General features: G+C 41.3%; 1 protein-coding gene across 5 annotated transcripts in view; it reads left to right on the top strand.

Moving 5' to 3' along the window:
- p2ry6.L (pyrimidinergic receptor P2Y, G-protein coupled, 6 L homeolog) overlaps nt 1–21,733 on the top strand; it is a 35,366-nt gene extending 13,633 nt beyond the window's left edge. The window contains exons 1-3 of one of the 5 annotated variants that reach the window (XM_041582834.1): nt 8,110–8,570; nt 17,383–17,476; nt 20,013–21,733. In XM_041582834.1, the coding sequence (XP_041438768.1) occupies nt 20,056–21,045 (990 nt within the window). In that variant the 5' untranslated portion in view covers nt 8,110–8,570; nt 17,383–17,476; nt 20,013–20,055 and the 3' untranslated portion in view covers nt 21,046–21,733. Of the gene's footprint in view, nt 1–8,109; nt 8,571–10,520; nt 10,699–15,206; nt 15,282–17,382; nt 17,481–20,012 lie in introns of those variants that run through there. The other 4 variants (XM_018247875.2, XM_018247876.2, XM_041582836.1 and 1 more) reach the window with 4 other exon arrangements.
- Nucleotides 21,734–22,700: the final 967 nt, after the last annotated feature.

The following is a 22,700-nucleotide window of genomic DNA, read 5'->3' as shown; positions in this document are numbered from 1 at the left end:
TCTGCACCTGAACATTAAACTGAACTGAATTGAAAAAAAAGTTTGGAAGTTGAACAAGTGTAAAGACTATTGCAGGTGCTTGAGGTATATACAGCAGGAGTTATTGGTTGGACAGTCCCAGTTATATAACTAAATGCTTAAATATCTGTGTTGACTATTCTCATTCACTTCTGTAAAACTGAAATTGGTTCAATTCGTTTATTGAGACATTTATAACTATGAAAGGCAATCACCAGGGGCTTTGTTAGGTCTGCTGTAAATATTTGTTCTGCATTCAAAGCAATATATTGATTTTCATGAAATTAATTACTGGAAAAGCTCAGGATGTTGATTATCATCAATATTTAAATGAATATATATATTCGTATTAAAAGAAAAACGTCGGCACTCACGTGATTTATGATGAAGGTGAAGAAGAGTTTATTTAATCGATGTTTTAGTCCGTGTTCGGGATCAAAACATTGAGGAAAGTAAGTGTTTTTTACCTTCATCATAACTTCATCTTTTTGATATTACTTCTAGTTTTGCTTAACGACCAAGGTTGTGTAAGTGTAAATGAGTGAGCCTTTTGTGCATATATATATTTGTGTGCTGTAAGGGGCAGATTTATTTTTAAATTCAAATTTAAAATTGGATTTTCGAGATATTTTTAGTGTAAAAAAATAGTCCAAAATTTGATTTGAATTTGAAAAAAATTGGACTATTCGTATATCGAAATTTATCATGTACTGTCTCTTTAAAACTTCAACCATTCGCCATCTAAAACCTGCTGAATTGCTGTTTTAACCAATGGGGGATCTTGTAGAACCTATTAGAAGTCATTTGCTGGACTTTGCAAAATTAACGTTTTTTGTAGCAAATCATTTGATTTGAATTCGACCGAATGCGGTAAAACTTCAATTCGAACGATTCGAATACGGCCTATTCACCCAAACTTAAAAACTATGATTTTTTTAAAATAAATTCAGTTTCAAGTTGATGGGAGTTTAAAAAAACTCCTATCGCCTCGAAATTCGACCCTTGATAAATCTGCCCCTAAATGTTGGATCTTTTTTGATCTTTAACTTTTTTATAATATTTAAAGGGTTTGTTCACATTTGAGTTAACTTTTACTATAATGTAGACTAGAAAGTGATATTCTGAGACAAGGTTTTTTCCTGGTTTCCCACCGACCCAGTCCAACACTTTATGACCTCCTGTAAGTAGGGACTGGACCGACAATATAATGACCATAACTCCTTATAGGAACATAGTAGAGAATTGATATAATGTGCTATAGTCATATTTCTTCCTACTGGCTCTTTAGATACCAAACATCAATACTGTGTGACCTGCCCCTGCCCAGATATTCCCATCTGATAAATCAAGGGCCAAACCTAGTCATGTTTGGACTCCTTTGAAAGCTAAAATTGTACCGAACCCATAACCAGTTTTTATTGTTTTTATATTGGAATAAAAGGTATGGGTTCAGTGATGATAGAAACGTTTGAGTTAGCTTACATTGTGGCCTCCACATCACCTATGAGGAGTCTTGCTGAGAACCAAAGCTGGCCATAGACATGCGAATTTAAGGCCCCCATACACGGGCCGATAAAAGCTGTCGACAGGCCGAGTTGGCAGTTTATTGACCCGTGTGTGGGGCCATCAGACGGGCTTCCAGGATCAATATCTGGCAAAAGTTGGGCAGGTTAAAAATCACGTAGGATCGTGGCCGCATCTATGTGTGTATGTGGTCTCGTGATCCACCCGCCGTAATGGATCCATTATGATCCGATCGTTGGGCCCTATGGCCCACGATTGGATGAACCCGATATCGGCAACTTTATTGTGGGCATATCGGGAGAAATCTGCTTGTTTGGCGACATCTCTATGTCTATGGCCACCTTTAGCCTTATGATGGATGAACGATTGTGTGGTGCAATCTCCCGACCTACTACTAAACATTCAGATAAATAAAGTAGAAAAGAGAATAAATCAGACGCTGTTCTGGCCACGAAGTCTGTTATCAGCCAGGGCTTAGAGCCGGGCATCAGAGGTTGAGATCCCTTTACACATGACTGATTCCAGACCATACGAGCAGAGGCCTGTTAACTATCTCTTTCTGCCGCAATGTTTTTTCATGATCCCTTTGCCTGTTTTATTAACTCTCGACATGCCTATATCATGACAGTGACTCCAATTTGAAAGTTGGAAATACTCAAAAGAAGGCAAATCATTCAAAAACTATTTTAAGAAAAATGAAGACCAATTAAAAGTTGCTTGGAATTAGCCATTCTATAACATTCTAACTTAAAGGGATACTGTCATGGGAAAACGTATTGTTTTTCAAAACGCAGTGCTGCTCCAGCTGAATTCTGCACTGAAATCTGTTTTTCAAAAGAGCAAACTGATTTTTTTTTTTATATTTAATTTTGAAATCTGACATGGGGCTAGACATATTGCCAGTTTCCCAGGTGCTCACAGTCATGTGACTTGTGCTCTCATAAACTTCAGTCACTCTTTACTGCTGTACTGCAAGTTGGAGTGATATCACCCCTCCCTTCCCCCCCCCCAGCAGCCTAACAACAGAACAATGGGAAGATCTAAGAACTGGTAGATCCTGGTAGATCTAAGAACAGCACTCGATATTAAAAATACAGGTCCCTTTAAAGATGAACCACCCCTTTAAGGGCAGAGACAGACGCTCAGATTTGGGAATATTAATCGCCCAGCAACAAATCTCCTCTTCTTTGGGGCGACTAATCTCCCTGAACCCGGCTAGAATGTTATTCTCTGGCGGGATGGCACTCAGAGAGTGCGTTTTCCGAAGTCGCCTGTAGTTGCCTCACAAGGAAACCTCAGGCGACTATGGAAAATAAACCATTCTGAGTACCATCCTGCCGGTGATTGACATTCTAGCCAGCGGAAAGGCAGTTTGGGGAGATTAGTCGCCCCGAAGAAGAGGAGATTTATCGCCGGGCGAATAATCTCCCCGAATCTGACCGTGTGTCTCTGCCCTTAGACCATTTATATGTCTCACAATTTAAAATCTGTCATTTTGTTTTCAGGGTTATCCTTAGATAAGGAGGAATTGGGATGAGGGATCGGGAGCATTTTTATCATGGTGCTGAACCCCAATTGCCCCTCTTCCACCAATCTCACAGAATCCTTCAAGGGTCATAGGTGAGTTCCCCAATTCTCGGCTGATCCCCCTCCCAATGGGCATTTTGGCTGCTCTTCTCTCACAAGTGTATTGGCGGCAAAGCAAAATGAAAATCATTATATATTCATCTTGTAATAATCAGAGTAATACAACAGGGAATAAAACATATAAAATGACAGTGGCCCTTCAATTGCCACATAGAAGTGAAATAAGCAGAAGATTTCAGTGGCGCAATGACGTCCACAGTCTGATCCAACCGAGTCATGACCGCCCAGCAGCAAATTAACGACAGCAGTGTAAATATGTTTATTCTCCCTCTTATACGGCCGCTATTGTTACCAGTGCACAATAACCCTAAGGGACCTTTTATTTCCCGCATGCCACCCTTATTTGTTCTGAATGGTGTCAATATTATACATAGTGCTGTGTTTACGCATGGATGGGCTAAATGTGTAGAGGTTATCTATTAACTGGCACTGTCAGAGCCAACAACTCCATGCCAAGCTGTTTAATGGATTGGGTTTAATGGATGATGATATTAACGGCCATTCCTAATCAACTATCTCACACGCAGGCTCCATTAGAGCAAGTCGGCCGGTAGCCCAGCTGGTAAACATCACAACTGATGCCAATGTTTTAATTAGGCAAAAAGATCAAGAGAAGTAGGAAGTCAGGCCCAACAGTTGGATCTGAATGGGGGGGGGGCGTGGGAAGACCTGTCCAGAGAGGACTAGATCAACACAATGATGTGGCCTCATCCAATGGAATTTTATAATCTGCCCAATAGATGTTGAATCCCTCATACCTACCTTACGTCCTTCCCTTGAAAATCTTTCCATATTTTTCACATCTTCCAATCTCCTCCTATGTTACTCCCTTCCTTCATTTCTGTTGTTTTCTTCATCCTACTGTTTCTATCACCTTGTGTCCTGCTTAAGACATCAGCTTGTATGATCAGTCCCCTACACACACATATATATATACATGTTCACATGATATAGCCCTCCTCTTCTCCTACAGCCTCAGAGATCTTGGTGAGTCTTATCAGCCTAACTCTGACTTCAGAGCCTTGATAAAGACTCAGGTCCTATACTAGGCTGGATCTACTGCTCCAGATCTTCTCCACATTGCTTCTCTGCTTCCAGCTACATTTCACCAACCTCAACCAGAACATAGACAATAAAGACTGTTCACTTACATTGTAAATAGGTGGAAATTGGCCATTTACATATCAGGAGCAATGGTAGAACCTCAGCACACAGCTCCATTCTGATGTCACTTCTGTTAGCTCGACCTTCTCTGACATAGTCCAAAAAACTCAGCACCTCTGCTATTAATAAAGGTCTTGGAGACCCAGCTCAGGAACTTGAACACCATCCCGCTCTAATATGCGTTAATGAAAAGGTTCCCCTTTGTACTGTCTAAAGATTTTAAACTGGAATGTGTCAGTGGCCAAAATATGTTCTGGAACTAGAAGTATTTCAGATTCTTTGGCAATATAGTAAATTGGGAAATGTTTGTTCCAGGTCTAGGACCCCTGGCAACCATTCAGTTACCCAGCACAAACTGTGCAGTAGATTGGGGGTCCCCAACCTTTTGAGCCACATTTAAATGTAAAAAGAGTTGTGGAGCAACACAAGCATGAAAATAGGTCCAGGGAGTGCCAAATAAGGGCTGTGATTGGCTATTTGGTAGCCCCTATGTTGACTGGTAGCCTACAAGAGGTTCTGTTTGGCAGTACACTTGGTTTTTATGCAACCAAAACTTGCCTCCCAATCAAAAATAAGCTCCTTCTTTGAGGCCACTAGGAATAACATCCACGGGGTTGGTGAGAAACATGTTGCTCCTAAACCACAGGGTGGAGAACATGTCAGTAGATATTACATTGCCTTGCAGAATCTAGGATCTTGGAGTAGTAGCAGGTGGGGCTCAGTCTAAAGGCCAGTTAGGGTGAGAAATTAAGAGAATGGCCATTTTCTTTCCTAGATACACCAAAAAGCCCAGCTTGAAGGTCAGTTAAGGTGAGATGTGGGGTAAATATGTTTTTGTTGTTTTATATATTTCTATTCTTGAAACTATAACTGATACATTCATGTTTGCAAATATCCATAATCATTTCGTGAGCTAAGGAAAGTCCTGGCCAATGTTTGGACTATCGAGTGGTGTTTGAACTGAAAAGGTTTGACAACCACTGCTCTAAAGGTTGATGGAATCCATAGTAGATGTTACAAGTATGTGGTTTGGCTTGTTTTAGGGTTCGTGTTGTTTCCTAGTAGGAACAAACCTGGGTTAAATTGGACAACTGTCGGTAATAGGGTCGGACTGGAGCCTTGGGGGCCCACCGGGGCTGCAAAAGATGGGCCCTTCTGGCAGTCCGCGGGGGCCCCCTCCAGTGCTCTGAGTCTCTGCCCTGGCATGTGCACCGTGATACTCGCACACGCATGGACCCAGCGCACAGGATTGTTTCTTTATAGGGCAGCTGGGGAACCGTTCTGGGCGCCGGGGTCCCTGGGTTTTTGCCCGGTGTCCCACCTGCTCAGTCAGACACTGGTTGGTAAAGTTTTATAATTTCCACGTCTAAGACCTTTTCTCTGTACAGGTATGAGATCCTTTATCTAAAAACCTACTATCCAGGAAGCTTAGAATTACAGAAAGGCCATCTCCCATAGACTCTATTTTATCCAAATGTGCTTAGTTTTTTTCTGTGTAATAATAAAACAGTATCTTGTATGTGATCCCAACTAAGATATAATGAATCCTTATTGGAGGCAAAAACCAGGTTTATTTCACGTTTACATGATTTTCTAGTAAGCTCAAGGTATGAAGATCCAAATTATGGAAAGATCCGTTATCCGGAAATCCCCAGGTCCCCAACATTCTGGATCACAGGTTTCATACGTGTATGTGCACAGTATGTCATTGGTCAGCTTTATTCCTTGATCCCAGACTATGTGTTGCTTTATCCAATTCTCTGTTTCATTGAAGTGTCATTAGCTGAGCAGAGGTGTTAGGACAGACTTATAATCATTTTTGGGGAGTCCTTTTAGGCTGAGTACTTTATTCATCATTTTTTTCCCATTGGGTTTTTCCAAAAATAAAAGACAGACACGTTTTTAGGGCTGTGAATTAAAGGACAAGTAAGACACAACTGAGAATAAATACATTATGGTTTTTTTCCCAGGAAATTGTAATTTTTACTGGTTGTCCATTTGGAACAGCTGGTAAGCAGCCAAGGAACATATAAACACCGAGATTGTTACTCACTTGCCTTGATCCTTCCGATGCTTCTGAATTAGCCAGACTGGATGATATTTGGCCTCCCATCCGGACAAATTAAAATTGGCCCCTTTTATAAGGCCCAGCTGCTTGCGTTGGCCAATATGTAGTCTCCGGCTAAAGGAGAACTAAACCCTAAAAATGAATATGGCTAAAAATGTCCTATTTTCTATAGTAAACTTATTGCACGAGGCTAAAGTTTGAGCTTGTCAATAGCAGCAATGATCCAGGACTTCAAACTTGTCACAGGGGGTCACCATCTTGGAAAGTGTCTGTGACACTCACATGCTCAGTGGGCTCTGATTGGCTGTTGAGAAGCTAAGCTTAGGGCTCGTCACTAATTATCCAGCAGAAAATGAGCTTCCCTGGCTGTAATATAAGCTGATGCTACAGGTTTGCTGATTATTCAATTCTGATGCTAATTGCACTGGTTTCTGTGCTGCCATGTAGTAATTATGTGTATTAATTACTAATCAGCCTTATATTGTGACATTTCTATTCTATGTGTACTGTATATTGTGAGTGGCTCCCTAAGCTCAGTAAGTGACAGCAGCACAGAGCATGTGAATCAGTGAATCAGCAGAAAAGAAGATGGGGAGCTACTGGGGCATCTTTGGAGACACAGATCTTTACTGCTAAAGGGCTGTGGTTGCCTTGGGCTGGTACAGAAGCACAAAACATCATGTACAACATTTCTAGCTACTTCTTTAGTTACGCTTTAGTTCTCCTTTAAACCTTGTGTTTAGCCAAATGGAAGCAAAGCTGCTGGCATGACTGACGTGTCCTTGGTACCAGTGCCAACCTCTGATCTGCTGACTCGCCATTCAATCTGCTGTTAGAGGAGTCTAGATATATTTTTCACTGGAAACCTTAAAACATGGAGTCAGAGGTACTTTTATTTGACTATATTATCAAGGTATAAAGCCTGGTGAGAGCTGCAGTTCAGCAATACCAGGGTTGTATTCTTAAAGTAATATCACGCAAACTATTCCCCAATTCTCTAAAGTCAGCAACACAATTAATATGCAATATTATCCAATGAGAATCCCCTAGTCTTGTTCTGCAACTGCAGCTGGAGGTTATTCTTTCCACTATAAACTCCACCTAGAGCAGCAGTTCCCAAACTGAGGGTCTGGCCTGTAGATGATTCCGAGCAGTGGCTTTGGGGTCACTAAGATTTGGAGAAGATGTAGATCTGGTCTCCTAAATACTCCCGGAGTGAAAGCCGGTTGACTAATCTTTTGGGTGAGCACTTATTTGCCCCAAATATCAGCCTATGTGTTCAGTAGCTAAGGAGTTTAAACAGGTGGTTCACATTTAATTTAACTTGTATTATGTTATAATTTGGCTAATTCTAAGCGACCTTTTGATTGGGCTTCATTTTTATTGTTTTTGACTAATTGGTCTTCTTCTTCTGACTGTTTCCAGCTTTGGGATTTTGCTATTTTTTTTTACTTGTCTTTCAATTCATATTCCAGTCACTTATTCCAATCGATGCATGGTTGCTAGGGGAATTTGGACCCTAGCAACCAGATGGCCGAAATTGCAAACTGGTGAGCTGCTGAATAAAAAGCTAAATAACCTCAAATAATAAAAGATTAAAACCAATTTCTCAGAATCACACTCTCTACATCATACTAACAGTTAATTTAAAGGTTAACAACCCCTTTAAGGACAAATAGTAGGCAAAGCTGTAGGTTACTGTCCCTGTATAAAACTATTATGTCAGTTACCAAACCAAATACCAACAGCTCAACCAGCCAAGGCAAAGTAAACTCACCCATCATTCTGCATGATGTGCCCAGTTCATTGCCCAAGAAATCTGTTCCGTCGGTTAAACAGACTCGGTTTCCAAAGAATCAGTTCTATTGCTTTGCTGGAAGCCATTAAAGTAAATTAGATTCCATTGCCCAGAGAATGAATGTCTGTATGGGATAATATATGTTAATATACACTATTAATATGAATATATGGGAATCTGGAAGCTCCATGGTGCCTGTGTCATTAATGAGCTGCAGAGAAAACTCATTTCCAGACTCGTTGTCCCGTATTTTAGTTTCCCGGCAGCAGATCCTGCTGATAACAATTATGTCAGAGCACAAGGACTGGAGTTTTATGAGGATCTGGACTTGTCTGTGCTCTTTATATCAAGGTATGTGTCTATAATACTCTGTATTGTTAAGGTGGCCATAGACGTAGAGATCTACCAAAGCAATGTCACCAAACGAGCGGATCTCTTCCCAATATGCCACATTGAAGTGGGCGATATCGGGCTGATCTGTTTGTGGGCCCTAGGGCCCGATGATCGGATCATAATGGACCCGATACGACAGTGGTCCCTAATATCAGCTCTTTGGGCTGCAAATTCTCCCTTATCCTTAACGATGATTTGCCACAGACCTTTAGAGAAGCATAGGATTCCAGGATTCTATTAGCATCCCAAGTCCAGACTCCTTGCCGCATTCACTGTTAGTTCCTATCAGAGGATTCTAATTCCAGCCACTCACACTGAATGCTAGGGGTGGGCAACATGAGGCATTGCATGTTCTAGATGTCGGTTTTGGACTGACTTAGTCAGGTGCAGGGAGTACAGAATTGCTGATTGGTGGAAACCCCCTGCATTATAATGAGCCATAGGCAAAGCTGAAGTTTTATATATGGATTTACTGTATTATCTAAAACTGAACATTCTATGAAAATATATCACAGGTTTGTGGAAAGCCGTTATCCAGAAAGGTCAGAATTATGGGACAGTCGTCTTCCATAGTCTCCATTTTATACAAATTATCAAAATATTTGTAAACACTTTCCTTTTTCTGTGTAATAATAAAACAGTAGTTGTACTTGATCCCAACTAAGATTTAATTAATCCTTATTGGAAGCAAAACCCCCCTCTCAATATCCTTAGAAGGCAAAGACATTAAGAGGGTTTTTAACTAAAGTCTGGTTGGAGTTTTAAAGGGGAAAACACAATTTTTTCGTGAAACTTGAATTTTTTGTGATTTATTAAACCCTAAAGGTGTTGAAAGGCTGAATAAAAAAGTACTCCATCTCAGACATGCCAGATTCATGTAGAAGTCAATGGCAGATGTCCCGTTTACAATTGGAAGATCTGAGCAGGGTTTCGTTCAATAATCGATCAAAACAAGTAACGGGTTAAGGAGCCTCCCCAAGCACAAAAATCACCCTCTGGCTGTGTCTATGGGAAATAAAAGGGATGGATGAGGCTAAAGTTACAGGGGTGTTAGCCAAGGTGCGAGGGGGCAGGACAGTGAAGCATTTGAGGTACAAGTATTTTGGGCTGGGAAAATCCTCAGCCTGTGACTCCATAGCTCTAACTGAACTATAACTCTCAGAACCCCATTTACAGCAGATCATAGTGTTCCTATAGCAGCATAGAAAGGACAAGAGCCCACTCCAATGATATAATCAAATGGTTCCCAGTAGAAGGGGGCTGGAGGGCCGGGTGAAATTTGGATATTTTGGAAAAGCTCTGTGTGTTGATGGAACTTATTTCTATTGATCCTTTGTCTAACAATCATCTTCCCCTGGAAAGAAATCCAGTTAAAATATTCTGCCCAGGGCTTCGCTGCTTCACTTGCTGCACAAAGAGGAATGTGCCGGCTTCATAAGCAAAAGATCCTCAGCCCATAATAATAATAATAATCCCAGATATGTTACACTATCAGTGCTGCTGTGGAGCTGGCTGGGAAAATGTATTTGCTGGAAGCCAAGGTCAATTGCATTCGTGTCAAAGGGGAAGACTTTTCTCAGCTTTCTTGGGTCTAACCCAACATTTGATTTGGTTGATTCACAGCAAGGATACAGATATATACAGTATATATACAAATACAAGAGGTCGACCCATTATCAATATTTTAAGGACAAGGATGACTGACGTAGTTGGCCAGCTTAAATTTATTGCAAATATAAATATAAATCTCTGGTATAATTAAAGGGCTGCTCCTCCGCAGCAGTTCAGTGACCCAGTACCACTAACACATCCCGTATCATTATATAGAATTGTTTGCAAGTGATTCCATCTATTAAGTCTGAGCTTGATCTCTAGCCATTCCCTGTGCACTAAGCACTTCCCTGGCAGCCAGCGAGCAGCAGAACTAGAGTCAGACTGGAGGCGTCTCCAATGGGTCTCAGGGAGCAGAACTTTAGTTACACACAGGGGCTGGCTCAGAAAATCTCCAATTGATCCGGCTGGGTGCTGAGCTTTCAGACTCCTGTTCCCCATGCAGATTTAGTGGGACTATGGCACAGGGTGGCAGGTAAGTCTGCTGAGTTCTTGCATTTAAATGGGGGGATCAATGGAATGTGTGTGCACAGGATCAGACAGCTGATATGGGGGAATCTGTTACATACACACACACATATATATATATATTTATACACACACACAGCTGGGGAATCACTCTATTCCTAAAATAGAGAGGGGAAATGAGTCCGGGTATGAGCAGCAGAGTGGCAAGTAAGGTGCTGATTAAGAGACTGGCAGAATGTGCCAATGACAGGGAGACAAGGTGCCAGTAAGTGAAGTTGGTTGGTTATACTGTGATAGATGTGTGCCCCAATGCCCACTGTGTATGGAATTATCTGTGAATGCCACCGAATATAATGGGTCTCTGTGCCAGTCTAAGAACTGAATCATCTGTGTGCCACTATGGAATTAGGGAATGGAGATATTTATTAATGGAATTACCTGTATGTGCCACTTTATGTGTGTCTGTGCCAGTCTGTGAATGGAATTACCTGTATGTGCCACTTTAAGTGTGTCTGTGCCAGTCTGTGAATGGAATTACCTGTATGTGCCACTTTATGTGTGTCTGTGCCAGTCTGTGAATGGAATTACCTGTATGTGCCACTTTAAGTGTGTCTGTGCCAGTCTGTGAATGGAATTACCTGTATGTGCCACTTTATGTGTGTCTGTGCCAGTCTGTGATTGAAATGATCTACGTGTGTCACATTATCAATATTTCACCTAATAATCTCATGTTTATAAGAAACAGTGGAGAATTTTTTAGGTAACGTACATGATACCTACGTGTGGGGCATTTTACTCCGCTGTTCCTGTCTCTTTAACGACAGAGGGGTATGTGTTTATTTTAAAGTGACGTTTCTGGGTCACACTGGATAGTGTTCTGGGCAGCTGTCTGATCTGAGTGTAAATGCTCCAGTGTTACCCGCAGGTTTAGATCTCTACCTTCCTAATCTCTTTGTGCCACTCTGGGGGGATATGTCACACGTCAGTGTCCCACTGTGCCCGGTCCCCCACCTTCTGTGATTCCTAATGATTCCTGGATCCTCCTACACTGAGGGCTAATGAATTTATACGTTATTTATTGTTTTTGCACTCTTCATTGTCTTATGAAAATGTGGCCAGTGGGTGTCGCTGTTTCATTAGAGCAATGGCAAGATTAGAGCAAGTTTATACAATTAATAATGGATGGAGGGCACACCAACATTTTCAAAAATTAGCGAGAGGTGCAGAAACTGATGTTACCCCTACCAAAGGTAACCAATGTCAATATTTAATCTACATGTTTGCACACTCAAAACAAAAACAATTTAACAAGAGGGTGGTTTGAAAAAGTAATTTTTACTATTGTTCAAAAAACATTTTACATAGACAATGCCATACAACACATGGCGCAATTTATACAATGTTAAATAATTGTATAAATTGCGCCATGTGTTGTATGGCATTGTCTATGTAAAATGTTTTTTGAACAATAGTAAAAATTACTTTTTCAAACCCCCCTCTTGTTAAATTGTTTTTGTTTTGAGTGTGCAAACATGTAGATTAGCGCAAGTTTATATAGTGAAATGTGCATGGGGGTTGTGTCCTAGAAGGGAGACAAGTGTTTCCATATCCTCAGTGTCTGCGGTGCAACATACTCTTTATAAGAGCGTAAATGTCTAGTACACTAATTATTGAGTTCTCCTTCACAGTGGAAATTATACTGACGGATTAAAGAGGGTGTTCACCTTTAAATGAACTGTTCTTATGATGTAGAGAGGGATATTCTGAGACAATTTGCAATTGGTTTTCATTTTTTATTATTTGAGTTATTTATCTTTTTATTCAGCAGCTCTCCAGTTTGCAATTTCATCCAACTGGTTGCTAGGGTCCAAATTACCATAACAACCAGAATGAGATACTGGAATATGAATAGGAGAGGGTCTGATAGAAAGATCCAAATTAATATTAACTTTGTAGCCTTGCAGAGCAATAGCTTTTTTGCCTGTGGGGTCAATGACCCCCCCATTTTCGAAGATGGAAAGAGTTATAAAAAGTAGGCAGCTGCTTCATTAACTCTTAAAAGTGAAGACCAATTGAAAAGTCGACTATTCTATAACATACTAAAATGTAACTAGTGACTGGCAAATAAATTCGGCAGGCATGGATTTGCAACGAATTTCCGTGTTTCGCCGCCCAGTAATGTTTTCGTGAAACTGCGTTGAAAATTCACTGGCGAAAAATCCGATGCGACAAAAAAGAATCAAGAAATTATTCGGACGCCCGTTGACTTTAATGCATTTAGACATAATAGTCGCGCATATAAAAATTTCCCTTGTGTAAAAAAAAACACGTTAAAAGTATCTTGATGCCCACTGACTGTCGCCGTTTCGCGACTGATTCGCCCATCACTAAATTTAACTCAAAAGTGAACTAACCCTTTAAAGAGGTGCCTGGGAAAGGAGTCGACTCAACAGGAATCCAAGGACAGGAATGAAATCTGGGCCAATTGTGAGTTTAGGTTTATTTGTGTTTCTGCCTCTCAGGGGAATTATTTCAGTTACATTTGACTTTGGAGAGAAGGAAATAACCGCAGCACTTTAGCTATAGATTTCTTACACCCCCCTCCTTTTAATGTAAGTGCTGATCTCCCACAATCATGTGACTTCTAAGAATAAGGATTTAGTCGTTCAACAGTGTCAGCGTTTTGTGATGCTGCAGCTTTAAACAGATCCTAATGAGCTGTCAATCATTATCCATTCTCTCCCATTAATGATACATTAGGATACGAGAGCAGAACCCAACTTGTGCTACAGACAATTCCTTTCTTTTCTTTCCATCTTTCAAATGGGGGTCACTGACCCCATCTAAAAAACGAATGCTCTGTAAGGCTACAAATGTATTGTTATTGTTACTTTTTATTCCTCATCTTTCTATTCAGGCCTCTCCTATTCATATTCTCTTATTCAAATCAATGCATGGTTGCTAGGGGAATTTGGCCCCTAGCAACCAGAGCCGTTTGCAGAAATAAAAGCTAAATAGCTCAAAAACCACGAATAATAAAAAATTAAAAACCGATTGTAAATTGTCTCAGAATATTACTCTCTACATCATAATTAAAGTTAATTTAAAGGTGAACAACCTTTAAATTATATCCATCTTAACTCTTGTTCTCCTTCTTAAAGGAGTTGTTGCCTTAACAGCAACCAATGGAAGCCACTGGAGTCACCACAAATACACAAACCCAGTGGCTCTGTATTTTGGGAACATTTTGGCCATGCTCCGTTCTGCCCTTGGATGCACCTCCCACCAAGCTCTGTGCCCTGCCTTATTATTCTGGGGTATACTGAGATCCAATGGCATAACTACATGATACTGGGCCCCACAGCAAATTTATTTTAGGGCCCCCAATATATCCAGAGGTTGGCCTGTTTTACCAATATATGTTGAGATTTCTCATTAATTAGGGCCTCATGTGGCCCTTATACCTCCTGGTCCCCTCTGCAGCCGCAGGGTCTGCTTCCTCTGTAGTTACCCCCCTGCTGCCATATATTCAAGTGCTTTTCTGAGAGATTCAGAGGGAGTTAACAGCAAATCAAGTGCAAATTCAAGTCGTGTATCTGAGCTATTACTGTTGGTGGCCGAGAGAGGGGGACACAGAAATAGGGGTGACTCCAAAAAGCCTGTGTGAGCTGACACTGGGGCCCTGTACAAGTCTAACACTTGGGCTACGTGGGGCCCCTCTGCAAGTACCAAGAATCCACAAGGAACGTAACCAATGAGCACAAACTGGAACATTAACATCACTGACACAAAGTGAGCCTGCACAGTTTGTTAGATAGTGTTTACAGCAGTGTCATAAAAAAAAGTAATTGGGTAATAAGGAAAGGGTTAAACAGCAGCTTATATATATAATTGGTTATAGCTCAGGATTTTCATGCTCCGTAACCTTCCCCAAGTCTCAGCATCTGACTCCAGGGACGGCGGCCAATCAGGCGCTTGGCACAAAGCGTTCCGACACATCCGCTCTCTCCCTGCGTAAGTCACTGTAAGCCAAAACAGAGTCTCCTGATAAAGTGTCAAGCGTTTGTGTGGTCATTGTGTTGTGTGTCTGCCCAGTTACACACTCACATACAAAAATACACGATTATATTATTAATAATAATAATAATAATAATAATGACGGATAGAGCTGGCAATCTGTGATTCTGGACTTTTAACCACCAAATAAAATCTCGCCTAATAGTGTCATTCTACGCAACTTTCCAATAGTCATTCATTACAAATATCAACTGTAACTGCTTTCAACATCTGTTTCTATTCTCTGCACTGCTGGTTCTGACTCCTACTGTGGCTGAAGCCAGCTGGTAACCAGTCTTAGCTGGAGGAGAGCTGATTTATCCTACACTGATTCAAGAGCCAGAACCAGCAGTGCAGAAAGGGTCAGGTGCTTTCAAACATGCAAGAGCGTCAGTTCCTCCCTAAATTCATGTTAAATGTAAAAATAAACAAAGGGGAAGTGTTCCTCCAGGTCAGTGTCTGATGAACGAGAGGCTAAAAATGAGAAGTCTGGAGAGAGACAGTTCACTGATCATGCTGGTAGCAGCCGGGGAGGTATTTTGTTTTTATATTATTTACTGTGGGGTCGTGTGTATAGTAAGGCAAGATGTGTCAGGGAAGGGTTATTGTTAGACTCAATAGAAAGGTAGAGAGGCCTGTGGGAGACTGTGACTGTGAGATAAAGGGACTGCTGAGGTGAGATAGTGGCACAAGTTGGGGCTGTAGCTGTGGAACAGAGAGCACAGTAAGGGGGTTATTTATTCAAGTTGGAATGCCATAAACTCAAAAAGTTTTTTGACTATAAAATCTGAATTTTTGGTGAAAAAAACACAAATTTTTATTATTATACTATCCCTGAGGATGGAAAAAGTCTGAATCTGAAAATCCGGCATCTCAGACCTGCCGAGGTTGTATATAAGCCAATGGGAGGAGTCCCGAAAATATCCAGATCTGCGCTGGATTTCGTGCAATAATCCCAGGATTTTGTGGTTTTTGGACAAAAATCAGAAAGAATTTGATTATTCTGGCGGAAAATCTGAAACATTTTTCATACGATTTTTTCACATTTTTTCCCCCAAAAAATTCAAATGTATCGATAAGTAAGGGATAAATAAATAACCCGTGCGGATTTGGTCAAAATATATTTCAGAAAATCATGAGATCAATTTTGATTTTGATGAATGTAAATAGTGATGGGCGAATTTATTCGCCAGGCGCGAATTAGCGGCGAATTTGCGCGATTCGCTGCCAGCGAATAAATTTGCGAGACACCCGCAAAAATTCGCGTCAAAATTTTTTTTCTGAAAAACGGGCGCCGGCGTCAAAAACGAGTGCAAATTCACCCATCACTAAACGTAAATATGCCCAAGGTCTGTGTCCCCATTCACCAACGTGCGCCCCTTCATGTGCCAGTATTTTATAGAGAAACGTTTTGTCTGTCTACCCCTTGCTGCACTGCTGGTTCTGACAATGTAGCAAAAGTCAGCACAGGCTGGTTAATTAGTTGGCTAATGCTCCATTGTTTCAAAAGTCATAACCTCCCGGGCACAATATTTTATGCTGACAAAGCAGTTGGCGTCTAGTGCATCATGGGAGCCTTATCTTATCCTTGCGGTACACTGATTTACCGTGAAAATGTCCGGTGCCAAGGACACAAAGTTCTGCCTCGTCTTCATCATCTTCAGCGAATCACTTATTTACTAGAGGCATTTGTCATTGTTTGACAGTGTGTGTTACACTGGAGCATATAGTGAGGTTACCAGGTCATGTGATAAATGAAGTGCGATACAGACTTGACTCGAGCTCAGTAGGTATAACCGTTTAGTGCTAATTTAAGCAGTATTCTCTGCACTGCTGGTTCTGACTCCTGAGACGATGCAACAGAAACAGCTACAGTTCTGCTAGATTGTTTCAAAAGTCAGAACCAGAAAAGGTAAAGAGGTTTCGCTAGCACAAATGAAAGTGCCATAATAATCCATTTTCGGTTAATGGCCAACTTTATTTTTCTTTGTTAAAGGATAAGCAAACCTTTAAAATAAGTGAATGGAAAATGGATGAGGGAGCTACGCTAAGAAACTTTGCAGTTTATATTCATTATTTATTTACTTTTTATTCCAAGATATTAAGGGATACATGTAGTGTTAATATGAATGAATTTTGTTACAACAGCGCCACCTGCTGGTCAGTTTCCCACCAGTCTGACCAGCAAGTAGTCAAGGAAGTTGTCAGGAGAAAGAAAGAGGCTCATGTTCTTCTGCTTAGGAAAGATGTGAGAAAGAAAATTTTTATTCCTAAGCAGAAGAACATCAGCCTCTTTCTCTCTCCTGACAACTTCCTTGACTACTTGCTGGTCAGACTGGTGGGAAACTGACCAGCAGGTGGCGCTGTTGTAACAAAATTCATTCCTATTAACAGCACATGTATCCCTTAATATCTTGGAATAAAAACAAAATAAATAATGAATGTACATTGCAAAATTTCTCAGAATACCCCCTTATCAATTTTACATTCACTTGTTTTAAAGGTTTATTATCCAAAGCTGCAGCAAGACGGGTGCTACTGATAGCCCTGCCTGGGGATTGCATAGGAGGGTGTGGCTACTCACCCTGAGAGGCCCAAATACTAAAACACTGAATATTTAATGCTTTCTCTTTAGAAGACTGAGACACGATGAGCAGCAGTCACATTGGCAAGAGCAGAAGCAGCCGCCATACGTGGGAAAGGCCTCAGTGTCGCCATCCAGTGGAGGAGTAAGTGAGTGCATCCATTAGATTCTTATGAGGAAAGGCACAGGCTTAGCCAAGGGTCGGGCAGGTTCAAGTGCAAAATGTTCCATGGATAGGGCAAGTAAGGCCTGTATTGTTCCAGTTGCTGAGTTATCCTATGGTCCCTTCCCTTCCTTGAAAAGGGGGTCATCTGGTTTGGGTGGGGTAGTACATTTCACACCCACTCATTACAACTTGTAGTTAAATTGCTAATTGTTTCCCCTGTGTTTAGGGGCCAGTGAAGCAGGAGTCGGGGAGATGTCACAATTGGACCCTTATGTGCAGCTCTTTTTTATTATATGAACTGTATTATATTGAACCCCAGTATTGACCCCACTGCAGGGGAACTCCCAGGACTTAGAGAACTAAACCCTAAAGCTACTTGTCAAAACGAAACCTTGTACCAGATGCTGGACTATAACTCTGTATACCCAGGCCCCCCTGCACCCACACCCATGGGGCCCCCCGGCATGTGCAATGTAAATGTGTAAATAGGAACAGAGGAACGTAGGTCAATATTGGGTATGTGGCCATAAGTTATCATTGGACCCCTACTCTCCACAGCCAATGGGGTCTGTTCTCCCTTCCTAAAATCCACCAGCCCTTTCTTGAAGCATCTAATTTATCTGTGAATAAAATCACTTTAGGGAAAGAATCCCACAACTTCCTGGCTCACGTGCTTTTAATGAACTATTAGTATGATGTACAGAGGGATATTCTGAGACAATTTGCAATTGGTTTTCATTTTTTATTATTTGTGTTTTTTTAATTATTTAGCTTTTTATTCAGCAGCTCTCCAGTTTGTAATTTCAGCTATCTGGTTGCTAGGGTCCAAATTCCCCTAGCAACCATGCATTGATATAAATAAGAGACTGGAATATGAATAGGAGAGGCCTGAATAGAATAGAAAAATGAGTAATACAAAGTAGCAATAATAATAAATTTTTAGCCTTACTAGGGATCCACCAAAGTCACTATTTTGGATTCAGCCGTACCATGAAATCCTTTGAGGAAGATTCGGCCAAATACAGAACAAATCCAAATCCTAATTTGTATATGCAAATTAGCAATGGAAAGGCATAAGGAGAACTACACGGTAAAAAAATTTTCTCTACCGCTTACAGGGAGAAAGGGTCACGTGATTTTAGGGATTCAGATTTGGTTCAGCCGAATCCAAATCCTGCTGAAAAAGGCAGATACCAAACCAAATTGTGAATTCTGCGCCTCCCTAAGCCTTACAGAGCATTTTTTGTTTTTGATGGGGTCACTGAAAGCTGGAAATAGTCAGTAAAAGAAGGCAATAGTTGTAAAATTATTAAAAATAAATAAATAATAAAGACCAATTGAAAAGTTTCTTAGAATGAGCCATTCTATAACTAAACGTTTACTTAAAGCTGAATTACCCCTTTAACAACCTGAAAAGCAGAATTCAAAGTCTGAAAAGTACAGATCTGATCTGCCGTCTGTCTGACACAGAAATATAGGAAGTAGCACAAACTGATTCACATCTTCCCTTCCTTCCTATAGATCTGCTCACACTATCCCTGTGTTACTTCACTTTACTCACACTCTTTACTAACCACATTGTAGTGAGACACACGAGACATACAGTTACTGTGAGAACGGTCTCATTTCTTCATATACTTCACTTACAGGAACCTCAGGAGGGAAATTTGAGTAACTTTATAATGAAATAGAGAATAAAGCGTTAGTATTAGCCTTGTGCCTTTATATGGTCACAGCACAACCCCTCAGTGACTTCTAATATCCTTATCATTTACAGTAGGGGGTACATTATCCCTTATAATACATGAGTGATACTCAGAGTTCCCTGTATAACTCAGCCTGCAGCCTTGTGCCTTTATATGGTCACAGAACAACCACTCAGTGACTTCTAATATCCTTATCATTTACAGTAGGGGGTACATTTTCCCTTATAATACATGAGTTCCCTGTATGGGCAGGGAAGTCCTGAGGTTACAGTTCTATAACATCTGCTCAGGGATGGTGAAATAAATAAACATATTGCTCACACTGTAACGGTTACTAATGTAAAACAAATATACGGTGATTGCAAAAGAGATTTGGCAAAAGCCGTGATTCATCACCTGTTTCCTGAAGAGAAGCCCCGACATGTAACGCCTGCCTGGTGAACTTGATTAAATTAAAGGCAAAGGAGCTCAGGCCAAGTGAGATATTTGTGGGACCAATCAGAAATATGTATTAAAGGAACAGTTCAGTGTAAAAATAAAACCGGGTAAATAGTCTGTGCAAAATAAAAAATGTATCTAATACAGTTAGTTCTGCAAAAATGTAATGTATAAAGGCTGGAGTGCTAGAGATTCATGTGTAATATATCGCCATCTTCTGGCTGATAATTAGAGTGCAGCTTAAATTGTTATTGTTGGCTGAGTCGTATTTACAGTTGTATTAGCACTAATGAAACTTTCCCTTTGACTATTTAATCCTTTGTATCAGTTCTCTGTCCATGGTTCTGACCTGTGTTTCTATTGGTCCCCAGGCCCTGATTTGAACATGTGATCGCTGTCTCCCCATTCAGAAACATGGAGAATGTGACCTCAGACTCTGCGGCAAGTAATTCCTGCACGTTCCATGAAGAGTTCAAGCAGATTCTCCTTCCTGTGGTCTATTCGGTCGTCCTGCTCTTTGGTCTCCCGTTGAACTTCATTGTTATCCTCCAGATCTGCCTGTCCAAGAAACCTCTGACCCGCACGGCCATCTACACACTGAACCTTGCGGTGGCCGACCTGCTCTACGTGTGCTCCCTCCCGCTCCTCATTTATAACTACATCCATCATGACTACTGGCCCTTTGGGGACTTCACCTGCAGGTTTGTGCGTTTTCAGTTCTACACCAACCTGCACGGCAGCATCATGTTCCTCACTTGCATGAGTTTCCAGAGATACATGGGCATCTGCCACCCTCTGTCTGTCTGGCACAAAAAGAAGGGCAAGAAGTTCACGTGGGTGGTCTGTGCCATTGTTTGGCTAGTGGTGGCCATGCAGTGTGTGCCGACGTTCATGTTTGCCTCTACTGGAATCCAGAGGAACCGGACTGTGTGTTACGACCTGAGCCCCCCAGCCCTGTCTGAGCAGTATTTTCCATACGGAATCACATTGACTGTCACGGGGTTCCTGATCCCCTTTATTTCCATCCTGGCCTGTTACTGCCGAATGACCAAGATCCTCTGCCTGAAGGACGATCTCAATGGAGCTCTAGTGCGGCAGAAGAAGGACAAAGCCATCCGCATGATCATCATTGTAGTCATGGTCTTTGCCATCAGCTTCTTCCCTTTCCACCTCACCAAAACCATCTACCTGGTGGTTCGCTCTCAGGACGATGTGCCCTGCCTGGTTCTTCAGACTTTCGCCATTGTCTACAAATGCACCAGACCCTTTGCCAGCATGAACAGCGTCCTGGACCCCATCCTTTTCTACTTCACCCAACAGAAGTTCCGCCAGAGCACCAAGGTCTTGGTCCAGAGAGTCACCTCCAAGTGGAAGTCAACCTCCTGCGAGAAAACTAATGGCTGATATGGAGTTTCTGATCCTACTCACCTTTGCCAAGCACTGGAATTGGGAACCTTGTAGTAGGGTAGAGACTTGGTGGTGAGGTTGCAAAAGGCACTTAATATCGGTTTGCTCCTAGTAAGGAGGAGCCAATTGGTTGATGGAAGTAAAAATTAAATTAAATGGATAGAGAACAGCCGAGCTGAACCGGAGCATTTGTGGTTCCTAAATACCTTGACTCTTGCCCCATCTTTAAGAATGAGTGAGTCTGTCAGCAACTCTTGCATTGGCCCTGAATACACTACCAGAAAGGGGACAGCTCACCTTCATATTGACTTTTGACATGATGTAGACAATGTCAGTCTATAGCATTTTCCATCCGAGGGCCCATTTATCAAAACCCTGGATACGGGAAGGTCCATATGAGGGAGGTTATGCCTCTCTTCTGAGACGGGGAGAGGGCAGGTTTAGGTCTGGTGCCTAGGGCAGCACTTGAATTGAATACAGCCCTAACAGCACTTGCATCCAGCTGATCTATGCACCAGTTCCAGTGCTGTGACTCTAGAGGGGGGCTTGGGGAACAGGGGGGCTACCAGAAGGTCTCATGGGTGAACTGTGAGTTGTGATGCACAAGTTACACCTGTGCCTTGTGCCAAGTTTCTTATAATTTCATTGTAATAAAAGTGGATACAAAGGTGAACTTCCCCTTTAATATGCAATGTCCCTCCATAGTCGCATTTTAGGAGAAGCTTCTTCAGTATGTTATTGCGCATAGAAGTGCAGCGCCACCTCCACTGTCAGTTATACCAATTCCTTTCCATAGGCTGCCACTCAACTGCGCCACCTGGTGGGACACTGCAAGTAATGTTATGTCTGAAACAAAGGTACAAAATCAGAGGATTTCACATTAAACCATTTCCATCATGAGACTGATATCAGTTAAATGGGCTGAGTCCATATTAGTGGTAGTGTTTGAGGAAACACGGGGACCTGTAAAATACAGGGGGAATGTCGCCAGAGAGATCTTATTTCTTTTTTATTTCGCTCTCATATAAATGTCAGACTGTGAACTATATTGTGTTGTCATTTAGATGCAAATCAATGTGAATTCTTGTTATTGTGTAATCTGTGTGGCCCCATTGTATTCGTGGGAATTGCCATTCTCTCCCCATATAAAGGACAAGCTACACCTTTGTGATGTGATATTGTGAGACTTCACGCCCGTCTGTTAAAGGATAAGTTAACCTTTAAATTAAGTGAATGTAAAATTCATGAGAACTTTTGCAATGTAAATTCATTATTTTTTTTTTAAATTCCAAGATATTAAGGGATACATGTACTGTTAATATGAATGAATTTTGTTACAACAGCGCCACCTGCTGGTCAGTTTCCCACCAGTCTGACCAGCAAGTAGTCAAGGAAGTTGTCAGGAGAAAGAAAGAGGCTGATGTTCTTCTGCTTAGGAATAAAATTAGAAACCTTTCTCACATCTTTCCTAAGCAGAAGAACATCAGCCTCTTTCTTTCTCCTGACAACTTCCTTGACTACTTGCTGGTCAGACTGGTGGGAAACTGACCAGCAGGTGGCGCTGTTGTAACAAAATTCATTCATATTAACAGCACATGTATCCCTTAATATCTTGGAATTAAAAATAAATAAATAATGAATGTACAATGCAA

Source organism: Xenopus laevis, chromosome 2L, assembly GCF_017654675.1.
Source record: "Xenopus laevis strain J_2021 chromosome 2L, Xenopus_laevis_v10.1, whole genome shotgun sequence".
Classification (NCBI taxonomy): domain Eukaryota; kingdom Metazoa; phylum Chordata; class Amphibia; order Anura; family Pipidae; genus Xenopus; species Xenopus laevis.
This window is presented reverse-complemented; position numbering and strand designations above follow the sequence as displayed.